This window comes from Parasteatoda tepidariorum, chromosome 7 (genome assembly GCF_982258835.1).
Source record: "Parasteatoda tepidariorum strain Cologne lab strain chromosome 7, Ptep-v5.0, whole genome shotgun sequence".
In the NCBI taxonomy this organism is placed as follows: Eukaryota; Metazoa; Arthropoda; class Arachnida; order Araneae; family Theridiidae; genus Parasteatoda; species Parasteatoda tepidariorum.
Window position 1 is genome coordinate 90,258,645 of NC_141761.1, and position 18,088 is coordinate 90,276,732.

At 27.7% G+C, this 18,088-nt stretch overlaps 2 protein-coding genes across 2 annotated transcripts in view; one reads left to right on the forward strand and one right to left on the reverse strand.

Moving 5' to 3' along the window:
* Positions 1-1,273: 1,273 nt before the first annotated feature.
* LOC107447921 (deoxycytidylate deaminase) lies at positions 1,274-14,668 on the forward strand. Its single transcript, XM_087168262.1, has 6 exons — positions 1,274-1,410; positions 3,223-3,475; positions 4,902-4,984; positions 6,987-7,122; positions 9,448-9,661; positions 14,477-14,668. Exons 2-6 carry the CDS (start codon positions 3,238-3,240, stop codon positions 14,550-14,552), a joined length of 747 nt encoding a protein of 248 aa, XP_087024388.1. The 5' UTR covers positions 1,274-1,410; positions 3,223-3,237; the 3' UTR covers positions 14,553-14,668.
* A 1,661-nt stretch (positions 14,669-16,329) lies between these two features.
* Positions 16,330-18,088, reverse strand: part of LOC107447920 (fatty acid synthase) — a 72,543-nt gene continuing 70,784 nt past the window's right edge. The window contains exons 25-26 of the mRNA XM_043045247.3: positions 17,683-17,916; positions 16,330-16,618 (exon numbers count right to left, since the gene is read on the reverse strand). Coding sequence (XP_042901181.2) covers positions 16,416-16,618; positions 17,683-17,916 — 437 coding nt within the window. The 3' untranslated portion in view covers positions 16,330-16,415. The remainder of the gene's footprint in view (positions 16,619-17,682; positions 17,917-18,088) is intronic.

Sequence of the window (18,088 nt, forward strand, 5' to 3'; positions counted from 1 at the left end):
AATTATAAAGCTTATCAAAGATAGTTTTTAAGGAATTTCTTAGAAATAAGTTATACTTTTGTAAGTTATTTATTTGTCCTTTTATTTACGACATTTACAAATAAAATGCGTTCATTACCCACTTTTACCATCATTCTTTGTTATTAGGGTTATAATAATTTTAAGTTAAAGGCCTAAAATTAAAAATGAAGTTCCTTTATTAAAGTAATCACAAGATATTACTTGATAAAAATTATTTGATAAAATATAAATACCTTTTAACAAGCAAAAGCTGATAAATAAAATATTTTCGCTTTTTAATAAGTTATGTTTTCCTTTATTCCTTTAAAATAAACTTCATATAAAACTGCGCTTTCAAAATGTGCAGTTTAATAAATTTATACTAAATAACTGCTTTAGATCAATAAGGAATTTCTTTTGTATTATTGTTAAATAATATCTTTGGCGATAAGTTTTTAAAGTAACTATAACTGAGTAGAAATAATGTAATTAAAAATGATGAATATGAGTTTGTGGGTGAAGTTTTAAATGTATCCGAGCTAAATTATTTGAATAAGTTAAGTGATATAATCGGAATTTAGATCTGTCTTAATATGATTTAAAATTTTGTGATAATTAAATCGAATAATTTTCAATTTTGATGTTTCAATTTGTTTGTGACAAATAACAAATAACCCCGGTGTTTATTTGTTAAGAATCAAATCAAAATAATAAACAATTCAAGATATAATTAGAAAAAGTGCATGTTAAATAAAATGATAAAACTATTTTGAAAATAAATAAAGTCGTTTTAGAGTTAAAAAAAATATTTTTTAAGTTTATCTTAGAAAGAGAAAAAGCTAATATAAGATGAAGAGTGAGTTTCTTCTGATATCTTTTGAAAGCTAGTTGACCCCCGCAGGTTGCAATTCCCCTTCTGTGACAGTGATTAGTTTCGGGTTACTTAACACACGCACCCCCACAAAAAATGTAGGGGAGACAGTGAAACGGGTTTTGGAGGTGCAATATATTTCGTCCCTTTTCGAACCTATCCTTACTGAAGGTTGGAATTGAAATGAAAAGGCCTCCTCAGGTATTCTTTGGCCAAGCTTTACACGATCACCCTTAGCTTTGTCAGCTACTCGGTCGCATATGCGATTTATATTTCTGCAGTTAAATGGTTCTTTAAGCAGTTTTTATCAGATCACAATAACCGGAAATACGAAAATAGCGTTTAGTGAGTTTAACCCTGCATGAAAGCTGTAAGCACTTAATCCCGTCTCAAAAAATATTTCTCGAATCTTGTTGTTATCAATCAAACCGCGCGCTTATTTGTGTTCCTGCACTATGATTCCTGAAATGTTCTTATTTTAATTAAAGAATAATTTTTGTTCTTTAATAATCATACTCGAAGTTATTAAAATAATTCAAGTAAGATTTTTATCCAATGTATATTACTAAACTAAAATTCTTAGGCTATTGATTGCGAACTTTCTTAAGATAAAAATATAAACGTGTTTTAAAACACCTAAAACATATTTGTACAATATGTTAAATAGGGATAGCCTTGAAGGTTTCAGATTAATTTGATTTATTTAATACACCATCTTAGTGCTACATATGTATATTTAATGTCCTTTTGAAGGTATTCTAATTAGGGTGACCTGGGGTAATTCCTGATCAAAAAACGCAAACATCTATTTTGTGAAAAAACTATTCAAAATAGAATTTTAATATTTACTGGAAGTTTGAGGCTATATGAGATGAGTCCAATGCCACCTTCTTTTGTTTGAAAATCTAATTAGAATTTGAAAGATTTTAAGTTTTTAGTGATCAGGGATTATCCCTGGTCTTGATCATTTCTGTGGTAATTCCTGATCATTTCTGGCGTAAATACTTATCACCAGTTTTTATTGTAAAGGGACTGTTTAAAAATAATTATATAATGGTAATTAACAAATAAGGCATCAAGATCAAACAAATAAACCAAAAAGATATGTTTAAGCAGCTAATAAAATGATTTATTTAAAAGCAGGAAGAACGATTAACACTTTAAATTTTCAAAAATCTTTGGATCCTGCCATACATTTTAGGCAATCAGTCAACTCATTTTCATGTTCTTCTGAAATATAAGAGAGTTCCCATGTGGGTTACTTTCGCTGGATTTTTAATCTTCATTAAGGGAAAGTAAAGTAAGGTATGTCAACAGCTCTGGCAGCAGCTCTCACACTGAAATTTTCATTTTCAATCATTAAAAGAAGTTCACTAAAATTGTTTTCTAGAAGCTTAGTATCCTTTTTAGGCTTATAATTTCTCACCATATTTATACTATGCTAATTTATAAACTTAAAAATTATTCTAACAATTATACTAGGCTAATTTATAAGCTTAAAAATTATTCTAACGATGTACACACATCAAATTAAGATAGAAGCAAGGTAAGACAAATCAGAAATGGTGCAAATCAGAATACAGTCTTGTATACAGTTAAAAACAAATTTTGTGATGACAGTTAAAATATATTTTATAGTTGTTCCACTTAATAAATATGAACTGTGATATAAGAAAAGACAATTAGGTATTTATAAGCTATTTTATATACTATTTATGAGAAGAAATGACAATGATCAGGAATTACCCCAGTGATCAATAATTACCCCATCTGTAGGGGGCAACATTTGATATAGTTTCCTATAATCAATTATAATGTTTGCAGTAGATGTGAAACAATTAAACAAAAGCTTACACTACTTTTATATCAAAGAAAAAGAAAGTGACTCAAAATATTTATTATTAAGAGAAGAATCTTTGCAGAAATGTGCACATTTTGAAACCCATCTTTGAAATGGAAAATACAGAAAGCAGTTTAAAAGATACTTATTTTGTTAGATTAAACAAAAAATTATTATTAAGTAAGTGTAGTTATACTCTAGTAAAGTGTACAAGCATTCTTGTCCATGTCTCAAATTTTTAAAAAAAAAATAATTTTTTTAAAATAAAACTTAGGTGATCATTATTTACCCCAGAAACAGAGTAATCGTGAATTACCCCGGGTCACCCTATTTATTCCTGTTTTATTTGCAGAACTTTTTAGTGCTGTAAGCTATTCGTTCAATGTAAAAAGTGAATATCTTTGTTGAAATCCTTATTTTATTTACAGTGCAGTAACTTTTTCATTTAAAATGTTTATTTCGCTTAATTATAATTTTTATATTTCTTTACAAGTAATATTTTTGTATGCAGAAAACTTTGCTGATTATGGCTTCAGATGTAAGTAGAGAGTTTCTCCACTGTTTCCAGTGTATTCCAGAAGTTTGCAGTTGCAAATTGCCTAATTCTGAGGATGCAAGATTCAATTCAAAAGAAGACAGTCAAGATCTGTTTGATGAAAAGAATTTAACTAACGAGTTTAAAGCTTCTGTTCAAATTGGCAATGATCTACCAAGAGAAAACAAAAATGATATTGAGTTTAAAGTCCCACCTGTACCTGATAGAGGTATGATGAATATTTTTACCTTTTTTTCTGTGGTGAAAGCAACTGTTTTAATCTCAACAGTTCTATTTTTTTTTTTTTTTTTTGGTCATATTTTTTATCCGTAGCTATTAGAATTAATTTTCAGGCAATCAATTTATCAAAGATTAATATTTATTCTGAACTGGTGTTAAATGTAATTCTGGCTTTAAACAGTTGCTACTATGATTTAGTTCAGGGAACAGTGTTTAAATATAGAAGTTCATTTTTACCTGCTGGTTTCATACACATCAGAGTAAATGTGAAAAATTTGGGGGAGTTAAAGTTAGCTTGAAACACAATTTCCTTTTTTAAAACTTTTAGCTCCTGCATCAAAATAAAAAAAAAGCATTGGTTAAGTAAGAAAATAATTAGAGGAAAGCTGTAAAATTGTTTCTGAAGTTGTGGTATGGGCCCTCAATAGAAACCTGAACCCGCCCCAAGTGAGTTAAGCCATCATTTTAAATTTAATAAGGGGATCAAAAAGAAAGAAAACTTAAACATTACTATTAGAAAAGTCAGATAATTAATTTTTTTTAATGCTAATTCCAATAACACCAAAGCGTAGTTGATTGGACTAGTTCAAAACTTATAAAGGATTCAGTAAGTTGGATAGTGATTAGGTAGTCTCTTTACATTAGACCTCAATCTCTACTCTTGGAAATATATTCTTCTCTGTAAATTGTTACCATATTTGACAGCTGAGGAACTAGCCTATCAGAGAAAATGAACATTTTTGTTAAACTTTCTTCTTAATTTAAAAAGAAATGATGCAAACTTCTTTCCCAAATATTTGTTTTGTTTTTAAAGAGGCTTATAACAAACAAAATTTTTACAACAAATAATTCACTTAAAATAGATAAAATATAAACATTGGTGCGCTGGATTTCCATCAGCTTTCCTTAAAAAGCTATTTAAAAAAAAGCTCCCTCACTTTCAGGCTTCCCTTTGGAAAAAATTAATACAATGATTAAGTCAAGGTTGCTATTAGCTAAAACTCCTGATGCTCAATAAATTTCCCTCTGCTTCTAGTATTTTTAATTATTTTAATTTTATTGAGTTTTCTTTAAATCTAGTTGAAAGGTAAATTTTCTAACTTATATGCATTGCATAGCTGTTTTAATAAAACTAGTTTTATTAATGTTCCCCTTTAATTTTTTTCCTGCTCTTTCATATTTTTTGCATAGTTATTTAAATATAGTTTTTACTGTATGATATACTATTAAGCAGTTTTGTATGTAAATATAGATAGTGTAATTTACTAGTGTTTGGCTTTTTTATTCTGATAGGTTGTATAATACTGCTAAGCTGATTAATTTTTTTTTTTTAATTTATCTTAAATTTAGTGTTCAAAAAAAATTGTTGGTTAGTTTTCAAAAATATTTCAATGTGGTAATTTTTTTTTTTATAGATGAAAACTACTTGCCTTGGCATGACTATTTTATGAGTTTATGTTACCTGACTTCAGCTAGGAGCAAAGATCCCAAGACAAAGGTGTGCATACATTTATTTATTTTTTACATTAATTTTTTTCATATTTCTTTTCTAAATATGTTAACATGTAGTACTGTATTTTGTCCCTCACATTTTTTTTTTTTTATACTTAGTTTTGAACAACGTCTAAAAATACTATTCAGCACTAGTTATTTGGCTAATTTAAGCATATTTTTTTAGTATCTCTTGTAACTTATTCTTAAGTTAGAAATGAATTTAAATCTGCAGCTAACTTGATGCATTTTTTATTTTTATTAAAAATTGAGACTAATATTTTTTCCTACAAAATTTTTATTTTGTATGTTTCCAATGTATATTGATTAAGAAAAGATTTAATGAATAATTGCATTATTAAATCATTTTTACTGCACCGTTTATTTATTTTAAGGAGCTGCATTTATGTTATAACTTCTGATCTTTTGATCACATACATTTTTTAGGTTCAAGAGATGAACCTAAATTATGCTAATTAAATATTGCAGACAATATTTTTAATTAGAAATCAAACACAAAAATGTACTTAACCTGAAAAAACATACGCGTTTCAGCATATTCAGATTTTTGTCTCAATATATTAGGTAAATTAAAAATTTCAACTGCACTTCAAACCATTTTTTCTTGATTTTGGATGTCTAGTATACGAATCTGCTAAAGAAAAAGTATGTTTATTCAGAAAATGTACATTTTTGTATCTAATTTTGTAACTTAAAAAAAAAAAATTTACCTGGCTTAAAGTAAGGAAAATACAGTGTAAATAGTTTTATAGGAGATTAGTTAATTTTATTTTTTGCATATTTCACCTTATCTTTAGAACTAATTAAAGAAATAAAAAAAAAGTTAAGAAATATTCCATTCAAATTTATAAAACATATTTATCCTAAGATTATTCCATTTAAAAATATTCCAAATTACGACCATATAATTAAATAATAGTTATAAAAATTTGAAATTTTAAGGATGCAAACGTCACCATTAATTTATATTATATGATTTCAAACGACAAAAACTAAAATTTGAATGAATTTCAATAAAAGTTTTTAAGAAGAAAAAAAATTTCGAATGTGGTTTTTTTATATAAAAGAAAATATAATTACTCAGAAACTATTTGATGCATTTTGTTCAAATTTTGTATTTTGTTATTTCAAATTACATAGTTTAAAAATAAAATAAAGCTTGTATAACTTACAATTCAAAAAGTATTGAACTACATATTAAGTTATGAAAAGTAGAATTAAAAAAGTATAGTTTGCATTAAATTGTTTTTGCATTAAAAATTTTACAATCATGTTTAAAAACTTTTTGATTTTCTTAAAAATAGCTCCAGAAATATGAAGAAAAATACGAAAAATAAATGTCGCAAGTTTACACCTGTATTTTATTTGCAAGTTTTCCTCTAAAGATTGCATATTAGATTTAAAGCTACTACTAAATTATCCCCGTCTTACTTTTTGCTATGAAAATTTTGAGTTGTTGCTCTTTACCCTTTACAATTTATATTTTTTAATTTAAATCAAATCAAATATACTTTCCTTAGAATAAAGCTCACATTTTAAGATAAAAATTTGGTTTTAATCTTTTCCCTTTATTTCAATCCATTATTTCAATTTTCTTCTTTTCCATTTATTTCAATATATAAAAAACTTTTAATATAAATTTATAAAAGTCAAAATATATATTTTTTATAATTGTTTAAGACTAAAAATAGTCAATAATTATTATAGTTCTCTAGATAAGACGAAATTAGAATGGAATTGATTGAAAAACTTAATTAAAATCTATGTTAAATTTTTTTTATAAGAAAAATTTTTACTGGAATAATCATACACATATAAAAGTAGCAATAATACACATTTAAATATATATATATATATATATATATATATATATATATATATTATTATTATTATTAACAAAAAGTTCAGATTTGTTAGAATTCATTTAATAAGATTAAATATATCTTTTATTGATAAATGATACATTTAAATTAATTAATTTTTCTAAGGTTGGTGCCTGTATAATTGACAAAGATAATAGAGTTGTCAGCATTGGTTATAATGGAATGCCTAGAGGTATTAAAGATGAAGATTTACCTTGGGGTAAAGAATCGAAACATCGATATGAAACTAAATATGCATATGGTAATATTTTATTTATTTTTTTCTCTTGTACTCAATCCTTTCTTACAAAGAAAAGAAAAAGAAACTCATTTTTATATATTTTGAAATAAAATTAATGTAAAACTTTAACTCATATGAAGTTTGATAAAGGCATTGTTTTGCCTTTTAAACTTAGATACTTGTTGCTGAGCTATGAACTCTAATTTCAAATGATAGAGTTCAGTAAAATGTGTGTATTACTTTTAACTCCTACTACTGTTTAGTCTCTGATTGTTTGTTAAGTGTGAAATATTTTTTTTCTTCTTTTCTGTAAGAAATATGGAAATTTAAAGTAATTTTATTTTACTTTATTGTGCACATAATAATCACGCTCTTTCAAATAGTATATATATACATGCAGTATTTTATAATAAAATATAGTTTTATTAATAATGAATTTTTTAATTTTATACTATAATCTTTATTATACCTTTAATGAAAGTTTTAAAGAATTATATGTATTCATATGAGTATTCTATCTAAAGGTATAAAAATGTAGTTCTTCAGATTTACCCACCTATTTTACATTGCTTTGATTTAACAAAATTATTTTTTTCAATGTTGGGATAGGTGTTTTTTTTAAATATTTTTTCTACATAAGACAAAATGAAGAATTGCTTTTGAAAAATAAGGCTTTAAATTTATTTAAAAATGTGAGAGATTCAAATAAATTTTTTGACACTTGAATTGGTACATATGCATTTTAAAATGTTGTTCTTACATGTTATATATAATTATAATATTTAAAACTATTTAATTTTCTGTAAATATTTACCAATTTTGACTGCTAAAGGAAGATAAAGTTCTTCGAACATTAATTTTTATATAAAAATTACTGTATTTCCTATCAGCATATTTAAATTCACATAGGGCTCTTTGTTACTCAACCTACTATGCAAGTGACCCTTCACTTAAAGAGGTTGTGTTACCCTAACTTAAAAGTTAATTTCAAACTATAATTTCTACTGACAAGTAATTATCATTAATTTTATTTCTATATTAGAATATATATTTATTTTAGTTTGATATTTTTAATGTACTAGAACGGCAATTCTCAATTTTTTCGACTCTGGAACCCTAACAACATTAACTTTCAACATTCTTTTGACTGAACCAAGACTTTTAATATTCTTAAATCTGATAGGTGATCGTTTTATATCTAATAGATGAATTCACTGTCTTGGGGCTAAATCTAGTCTCATTATGAATTGATTGATGGTGTATTATCACATACCCGCCAAGATTCCTGTTTTTTAACAAAGACACCTGTATTTTATGACTATTTCCTGTTTAGCTGTATATTCTCAAATTTCTCCGTATTTGTTGAAGAAATTTAAAAAGTAATGAATTTTGGTGATAAAATATCCGCTGATGGCAAGAATACTTCTCTTATTCTTCCTCTTTCAGATGGTGCGACTGTAGTATGTTGAGTGTTTATAGTTTTAAGTAATTATAAATAATGGTTTTAAAAAATCTTTAGATTAAGATTTATATAATATCTTTTACTTCTCTAAATGTAAGTGCTTATATTATTTCCAATTTTGAATTTCTCTTTTTGACTTACATTATTATGCATGATGTATCAAAACTTTACTTATAACCTTAAAAAAATGTCGCTAGTAAAATCTCCGTTATTTTATTTCTCTAATGTTGGCAAGTATGTAAACATAAAGCTTAAAATCAATTAATTAAGCAGAATTACGGTTTTCGTTGAAAATAACATTAAAAAGAACCGCTATACGTGTTAAAAATTGCAGTTAGAGAAACATATTTCTAGTTATTTTTTTATGGTTTAAAAAAAAAGCGTGATAAGAAGCAATATTTTACAAATGCATGTCTTTTTCATAATTTATTCAATACCTAGTTATTTGAAAAATTGTATATGTGATTTTGTTTCTCGACACTCGATTGACATTTTGCTTAAAATAATATTGTAAAGTCGACAAAAATATCGTGTAAATAAGGGATTATTGATAGGATTTAAATATAATTACAGGTTTTTAAATGTTAAAAAAAAGAAATAGCCCTAACTTTAATGCCATTTGGGAACCACTGTACTAGAAAAAAAGCTGTACACAGGATTTGTTCACAGTATGTAAATCTACCTGGAAAAGTCCGCAAAAAAATTTCTTCTTTTTCGAGCATGAACCCTGTTTACAGTTATTTTGATTTCTTGAGTGTCATTCTTCAGTTTTTAATAGTGTCTGATGCTTGTCATATCCAAAACTTAACACTTTTTCTAACATATGTTTTTATGTTATATCTTATCATTATAATTTTATGGTTTATTTTGTACTATTTTTTCAGTTTGCCATGCTGAAATGAATGCTATTATAAATAACAGATACTGTGATTTTAAAGATTGCACATTGTATGTTACCAAATTTCCATGTTCTGAATGTGCTAAACTAATTGTGCAAGCTGGTTTGAAAGCAGTCTTCTATGATGAAAAGAAACCTGAGCCTGAACATGAAACGATTCCAGGCATGAGAATGTTTAAATTAGCAGGAATTCAATGCAGGTAACTTGCACTTTCTTAATGGCTATGCATTTTCTGGTTAACTTTTTTTCCAATCTGGCAATGGACTCTTATTTACTCTTGCAATTTAGTATCAATCCCTTAAATTCTTTGCAAGTAGACAAACTTATTTTATAGTTCCGTCATTAAATTCAAAGTAATATGTTAGATATTTTTTAACCCTTTGATGCATAACCATTTTCATACTTATTTCATTATTTTGTATTAATTTATATCAAAATTAATGAAAAATGTTATAATTAGCATTTTAAAGGGACATTGGTGTCCCATTTGCGTCAAAGGATAAAAAATTTAACTTTCCTGGAATATCAATTAAATATTTTATTTTAAGAATAATACTGAAAATTATCTGCAACTTGGAATTTGATTTGGTTTTTATCCAAGTAATTCTGTCTTCTTCAACTCTGCAGTATAATTGTTCATTATATTTAGAATGATGAGAACAAATTGAAAAGAACAGTTGTGGTAAACAGAATAGTTTAAGTGATACAATTTTCAATAATCTTTCAGTGTATATTATTGGTTTTTCTTAATTGTTTTAAAAATTGTTTTCATTTATATCCTACATCAAAAGAGTGCACCGTCTGTGATTTAGAGGTGAAATGCAGCCCTTAAATAGTCAGTGTGTAGTCTCTTCATTTCAACAACAAAAAATACATAATTTGCATATGACAATTTTATCATTATTTTATCATTATTTTATAAACTGATTTCACTTAATTTTTAAAAGCTTAAATTATGTAATTAAAACTCCGAAATGTAGAAATATGAATTCAGGAAGTATAAAAATAAAAATCTTTTGATGTTTCAATCGTTTTCTAAAGGGAAAAAAACACTAATAACAATTTTGATTTAAACATTTATTTAAAATATATGTTATTGCTATTCGACATTATATTCTGTAAAAGAGGGAAAAATATTTAAGAGTTATTTTTTTCATAAAGAAAATTTAAAACTAGTTATTATTTAATTTTACGATAGGCAAGCTATACAATTCTTCATGTCTTTTATTTTGAAAAATATTGTTCTTATTACATTAGGGAATATTTAAATTATTTTTAATTGATATGGTGCAAGTTTTGTGAACCACACTGAATAACTTTTGATCTAATGATCTATCTTCACAATTTTGGGTTCAATATTAATGGTTCGGGGAGATGACCTCAGAAACGGTAATTAGTTAGTGCAGATAATATTTTAAGTTACGAAATCAGACACAAAACGTTCTTCCTCAATAAATATATCTTTTTTTCTCAACCAATTCGAATTTCTGACTCGCAAAATACTGAAAGTTGCCTTAAAAATTCGAATCTGTCAAGAAAGGGTACATTAATTCAAAGAAAGTATGTTTTTTTGTGTCTAATTTCATTATCTAAAATGTTGTCTGCACTAATTAATTTACATATTTGAGGTCACCCCTTTGAGTTATTAAGAACTGAGGCCTAGAACCAACATGAAGATCCAATCATTAGATCAAAAGTTATTTAGGGTGGTCCATTTCTTTTTTTTTTTTCTTTTGCTCACTGTACACCTGCTATAGCAAGAAGTAATTTGTATGACGAGTTTACGAAAATAATCATAATATTATATAACTGACACTCAAAAATTGAATGTGTGTGACCCACATTTACTTGTGACAGATGATGTTATTGCCTAGAGCACAGGTAAAAGTTGCATTGCTGTAAACAAGAACATAATTTTATGAAAGACAATCTGTATGATTCTTCAAATGTCTTTTTTTTAAAAAAATATTGTTAAAAAATTTATCATTCTATTTTTAAGAAAAATTGATATTGGTCTTATTACATTCAGGAATAATTAAATTATTCTCAGTTGATATGGAAATAGAATTTATTTTAGCTTCCAAAAGCCAAAACAAAACATACATTTTTTTCTGTGAGCTTTTTAGAATAAGGTTGTACAGAAATGTACAGCCTTATTATTTCTCAGAAATCGTCCATCAGAGTTAGAGATTATAACACAATTCTTTGAGCTCAGATTTTAAAAATCAATAGATAAAATCTACATTGCATGAAATGCTTATACGTTCATCTTTATAAAATCCAGTGAAAAGCAAAAAATATTGATAAAATTTCTTTTCTTGCATTGTCATAAGAATAAAGTAAAGCAGGAACAAAGTCCTTCAAATCTGATTGGTTCAATTTTTACATCTGTCAGTAGCAATAAAGAGGTCTAAGGCATATTTAAAAATGATATTGGTGCAACTTTTTGTTGACCATTCTAAAAAAACTTTTGATCTAATGATCGCATCTTCATGTTTTAGGACTCAATCTTAATGGTTTAGTGGAATGATCTCAAAAATGCTCATTAGAGCAGATAATATTTTAAATTATAACATCGTATACAAAAACGTTCTTTCTCATATTAAACATAACTTTCTTTCGACGGCTTCGGATTTCTGACCCTCAAAATATAGAGAGTTGCCACATTCTCAGGAGAGCAGTCCAAATCTTTGACCTCTTAATGTTAATTTTACTTTTTGCGTATTTCATCATATCTCGAGAACTTTGTAATGTCTCTTACAGGTCGTGCCGTCCTATTTTTTCCAATTTAATTATTTTATTCTTCTCATCAACTGAGAACAGTATTCGGCAACCGCGATCTATCTTAAGAGACAACAAACCCCTCAATTTTCCACGCTTTTTACTGCCGTCACCACTTCTGCCGCTCTCATTGTATTTTTTTCGCAAGCTTTGTTCCAATTCATTCACCTTGGTGACAAGATGTGGATTGTTTGTCAGAAAGAGCGCTTTCATCTTTCGGTAAAGTTTGGTTTCATTCACTCTCCAGAACACCATGATTGCCCTCTTTATTATCCCTTTGTTTTTCTTTGCGAGCATTTTTCAGTTGGTTGGTTGGTCGGTCGGTCGGTCGTATTGTATCGTATGATATGTTATCGTATTGTATTATACTGTGTATAATCAGCCTCTTTATTAGGCCTTTGATTTTCTTTACTCGTATTTTTAGGCTGTTAACAATTAATTTCAATATGTATCGTATCGGTATCAGCATCGAATCGTATTGTATTGTGTGGCGTGGCGTGGCATAGCATATTTTGCTGTTATGGCCTTTTAAGTCTCCCCATATCATACCTACCCCTGTTCATGATCATTTCGTCGCTACTACAACGGACCTTAACTGTGATGGCCAGTTTGTCAATAGACGTCTTCGTGCCGTCCTATTTTTTCCAATTTAATTATTTTATTCATCTCATCAACTGAGAACAGTATCCGGCAACCACGATTAAGAGACAACAAACCCCCCAATTTTCCACGCTTTTTACTGCCGTCACCACTTCTGCCGCTCTCATTGTATTTTTTTTGCAAGCTTTGTTCCAATTCATTCACCTTGGTGACAAGATGTGGATTGTTGGTCAGAAAGAGCGCTTTCATCTTTCGGTAAAGTTTGGTTTCATTCACTCTCCAGAACACCATGATTGCCCTCTTTATTATCCCTTTGTTTTTCTTTGCGAGCATTTTTCGGTTGGTTGGTTGGTCGGTTGGTCGTATTGTATGGTATGATATGATATCGTGTCATATTTGATGTCACCCCTTTGAGCTATTAAGTACTGAGACCTAGAACATGAAGATCTAATCATTAGATCAAAAGTTATTTAAGGTGGTCTGTTTTTGTTTTTTTTCACTGTGCATCTTTAATGTCAGGAAGTAATATTTATGACCAGAGGTCTGTCGAGGCCAAATTTACTACCCTTAAGCGGTACCTTCACAAATTCAACTTTAGGAAAAACGGTACATTCACAAAATATTTTTTCTTAGAATTTTACTTTGGAAACCCGTAAGAAATGATGAAACCAAATTTTTGTGTTGATTTTTTAATATAATTTTTAATTTTCACAAATTATGTCTACATTTTCACGAAAAAGTTACCTCTCATAAAAACCTAGACAAACCCCTGATGACGAGTTTAAGAAAATAATCAGAATTTTATATGAATAACAATCAAAATTTGAATGTGTGTGTCCAACATTTTCTTGTGGTCTATACTGATGGTGTATTGCCTCTAGACCATAGGTAAAAGTACTCATAACAAGAAACATCAATGAAAAGCAATTGCAGAAATTGCAAACAGCACTAGTGATTCATTGGGAAATTTTATTCAACATAATGAAACAAATTATGTATTGTACATATTATAGATAAATGCAGACTATAATATTAGAAAAGATATTCAAAGCTTGAGTTAATGTTCAGTAGTTCTTTTATGATAGCAATGGTTTAAACAAGTCTTACTGCAAGATTCTTTGCAAACTTCGCAAGCTCTTAATATACGATAGCCTTGAAGGTTAAGATAGAAAGAAATCACGGCTTGATAAATCAAGTGATCGTGTTGGTTCTTTAGTAGAGTGTCACCTATCAGTGCACAATGCAAGTCTAGTAGTTGCCATTTGTTAAGCAATTCTTTATCCTTATGTAATGTACTCTTTCTCAAAAGTTTGTCGCTGCATTTTAGAGATGCCTCTAAAGGTACCAATTACACTGCAATATCTCCAAGTTTAATTAATAATTTTAATTATATATTAATCTACATTAGGCTATCTATCATTACCTAACATATTATTTTACAATGGTTTAGATGAAGGTGGAAATCTGTTATATTGTTTTTCATTTTGTGTCAGCAAATATATTATTTTTAAATACTATGAATATATTATACATAAATCTATGTTATAGATAATTTTATTCATTAATTGTCATTCTACTATTTGATTGTCAAAGCTAATTTGTTTTTTGTTTTTTTTTTCTTTGAATTTTTCAGTAAATTTATTCCTTCAATCCGTCAACTGTGTTTAGATATTGTTGGTAATGAAAAGAATGTGACAATTATCAAGTAAGGTAGACCAAAATGACAAATATCAAATGAATGATCTGTTTTTTATTTTATTGAGAGTATACTATGTAACGTATTTTGTTTGCTATTACTCTATAAATGAAGTTTATACATTTTCAATTTTACTCTGGCCTTTCTTTGAACTTATTTATATTTTTTGACCTCTCTCATACATATTTAAATATTACATTTCATGCTAATTTGTTTTAGTATTGATAGAAAAGTATGCAAAAAATAAAATCGTCATTAAGGGGACAACAAATGTTCTTTGTTATATTGTTAATTTTTTTTAATGTTAATTTTTTATATTACATTAAATTTTAATTGGTAATTTTTTTAAATACATTTTTAACTGGTGTTGAACAGCCAACCAATTCTGAGCTTATGACAACCAATGTTCAACACTGCAGCTTTATAATTTTGAACCCAACCCAGAAGACAAAGGTTCCTTGTTAAAGCATTGGAACAAACTAGCCTTCTTGGAAGACTTTTCAGTGGAACTGAGCCATATTTACATTACATGGAGAGGAAAACCATGAGAACTTTCCATAGTTAGGGGATTCTAATCCATGATCCGTCTATGATACCGCTGGGGGTGTTCTACGTAAGCACTGTGGTCGTTGCTAGCCTGGTGCAGAATTTATGTCAACCAATCATTGCTTGGTTTTGAACCTGAGTCACCTTATTGGGAGATGAGCGTTTTATCAATACCTCTACATTATGAGATTGGATATCTCATTTATGGTAACACGTGTGAAAGCATTCTCTCTTCTATGAGAGGTTGGCTCTATTCCCTGCACCACCACGGGACTTAATCAGTTTTTCTTTGCCAATATCATAAATGAAAAGAAAATTTCAAATAATTGTTAAATATTTTTCTCCATGTCTAACAGCACACTAATATATCCAGAGATCGTTAAAATGTAAATAACCAAAAAAAATTTACTTTGATTTTGAAAATGACTGATAATTTTCGAGATTGTGGACATTTTTTTATATATAACGTACTCATTATTGAGGTTTTACTGTAACATAAAATTGCATAAAAATAATTATTATTTTTAATGTAATACTGTCCAAAAATAAATAAATTATAAAACAGAAGTATGTGTTAGTTTTAATGCACAGAAAATTATTCAAGTTAAGAAATACAACAAAATTGCAAGTTAAGTTAAGAATAAAACACTTTCTAAAATATTGAGCGTCAACTGAGAGCTCTTTGATACAAAACCAGGATTTCTTGTTCCCTGTCTATATAATATAATAATATTATATAGATATAATATTTGATAAATATTAAACAGGCTATTTTAATTTTAAAAAATATGATTCTGATATGGATGTTTATTTCTTAGGCATCGTATAAGGAAAAATGAAAGCTAGTATTTTTCGAGAAATGAACTTCCACACATCTGGCAGTTAAGAATTATTTTTGACTGCCCATTAAGTTCGGTTTAATTTTGTCTTCAAAGCCAAAATAAATCTGTTGTTCTGGCTACTCTAAAACCAGAAACCGTAATTTTTAGTGTAGTTTAAGTGATTTATTTTTCTTCTTGATAGAAAACTGTGCTTCCTAGGGGGTGTGTCACTTTTTTTTCTGTTGACTGACTTTAGCACACAAGCAGATTCAGATATGAAAAATATTTTATTCTTAGTAGTGACAAATAGTTTCTGGTTGAAAGTATACAATGAACAATACACACTCATTAGTAGAGATGTTAGTCCATTAGTTTGAATATCAAATTATTCAGCCACACCAAATAATTATTAGACTGACCAAATAATTTTCTTATCCTTTATTATTTATTAGTTCAATATCTATTGATTTTTATCATTTAAAAGAATGATAATTTAGACAGAAAAAAATTCAATTAGATGCATTAATAGGTGGCGCACCTTTCTCAGACAGTTTTTTGATCTGCAGAATTTTCATTTGATACAGTTCTTGCATTGTCATTGCCAGGTCAAATTTACTCTCAATAAGTTGTTTTATCTCGACACTTAACAAAGAATCAATTCCTATTTCTCCAAACGTCCGGTTAAGGAAAGACTCGGTTACTTTCGTCATTCCTGTAATAAATAAATAATTTACTACTGTGAAATGGCAATAATGCATAAATTCAATATTCATAATATAATTGTTCCAATAAGTTGTTAAAACTTTTCTCTGAAATTAAAATTTACACAAAAAGTGTTCCAGAAAATGGATGCTACTTTAAATTGAATACTTAGTTGGTACCGTTAAATATTTGAGGGATACATGTCTCACACATTCGGTTAAACAAATTAAAGACACATTCGGTTTTAACAAATGAAAACTTATTTAATTTAGAAGCCACAAGATACAAAATTGAATTACATCAGGCAAATGAACTATACAATAAAATTATTAATTATGCTTTTACTAATTAATACTCACAATTATAAAGAATGAATTTTCTTTTTCAATCAAAAGCAGAGACATGCTATGCATTCGCCGCCTAGCCAAATATGATAAAATCGTAAATACAGCATAACAAACTGCATTTTGACGAAAATATTAGCAAACGATTTTTCTACTGAGAAAAAAAAATTATATAGATATAAATTTACCTCGATCCTAAAAATTACATAAGTATGACTTTCTTTTTTTGAATGAATCTTGTATTTTTAGTTTGATTACAGTAATTTCCCTTACATATGTCGCGTAACTAATTAGAATTATATTTAGTCCAGTTAATCTAAAAAGCAAGACAGGTTATGCAAACATTTAAAAAAAAAAAAAAAAACGCAAAATTCAGATTAACACATTGAATGCCCGATCATATGACAGCACTTGTCAAAACTCAAAATCAATCACTTCAAATTATCAGTATCAATTATGAAAGTAAATATCAATCATCACTATGCTTGCAAAAGTTGAATACAGATAAAAGCATATTTATATTCTAGACCATTGTTACTGATTAGAAATGCAGTTTATGGGTGAAAGATCCTAGGCCTTGATCACTTAGTTCTTTTGTCTGTGGGATGACAATTAAGCTATCTGATTACGATAAGCACTTGTTATTCCATTATTTTAATTCACAATTTAAACCAATTCTTAACAATAATACTTTAAGAAAATCAGTTTTAAAAAAACAATTAAGACTCACCTATAAGTTTTGTAATCTGATTAAAGACGTCAACAGTTTGCCTTTTTGTTTTCTTCGAATCAACTGATGACACATAGCTAGTCAATACAGGATGTTCAAATTTGAAGAACAAGTCTAACGTTTCCAGGCAGGACTGAACGTTTTGGGCTTGTAAACTAGGTATCCCGGCACCAATTTTCGTATTTCTGTGTACAAGACCAACATCACCAATAATGCCCCACTGAATAGCAAGCCCTGAAATACAGAAAGCATTTTCCAACATTTTATTTAATAATAAAACCTTAGCATAATGAAATTAGCAGAAAATTTTTTGATAAAAAGGGTAATATATATGAAAAATACAATTATTTTCATAAAGGAAATAAAATGTTTCAGTGTTTTTTGTTGTTATTTAGTAGAAATTCTG

Bases quoted from the DNA above. Each gene is read 5' to 3' on its own strand.
- LOC107447921 (XM_087168262.1), top strand. From the start codon at position 3,238: ATGGCTTCAGATGTAAGTAGAGAGTTTCTCCACTGTTTCCAGTGTATT. The intron at 3,476-4,901 runs GTATGATGAATA...TTTTTTTTATAG, and splicing joins CCCACCTGTACCTGATAGAG to ATGAAAACTACTTGCCTTGG. The intron at 7,123-9,447 runs GTAATATTTTAT...CTATTTTTTCAG, and splicing joins TGAAACTAAATATGCATATG to TTTGCCATGCTGAAATGAAT.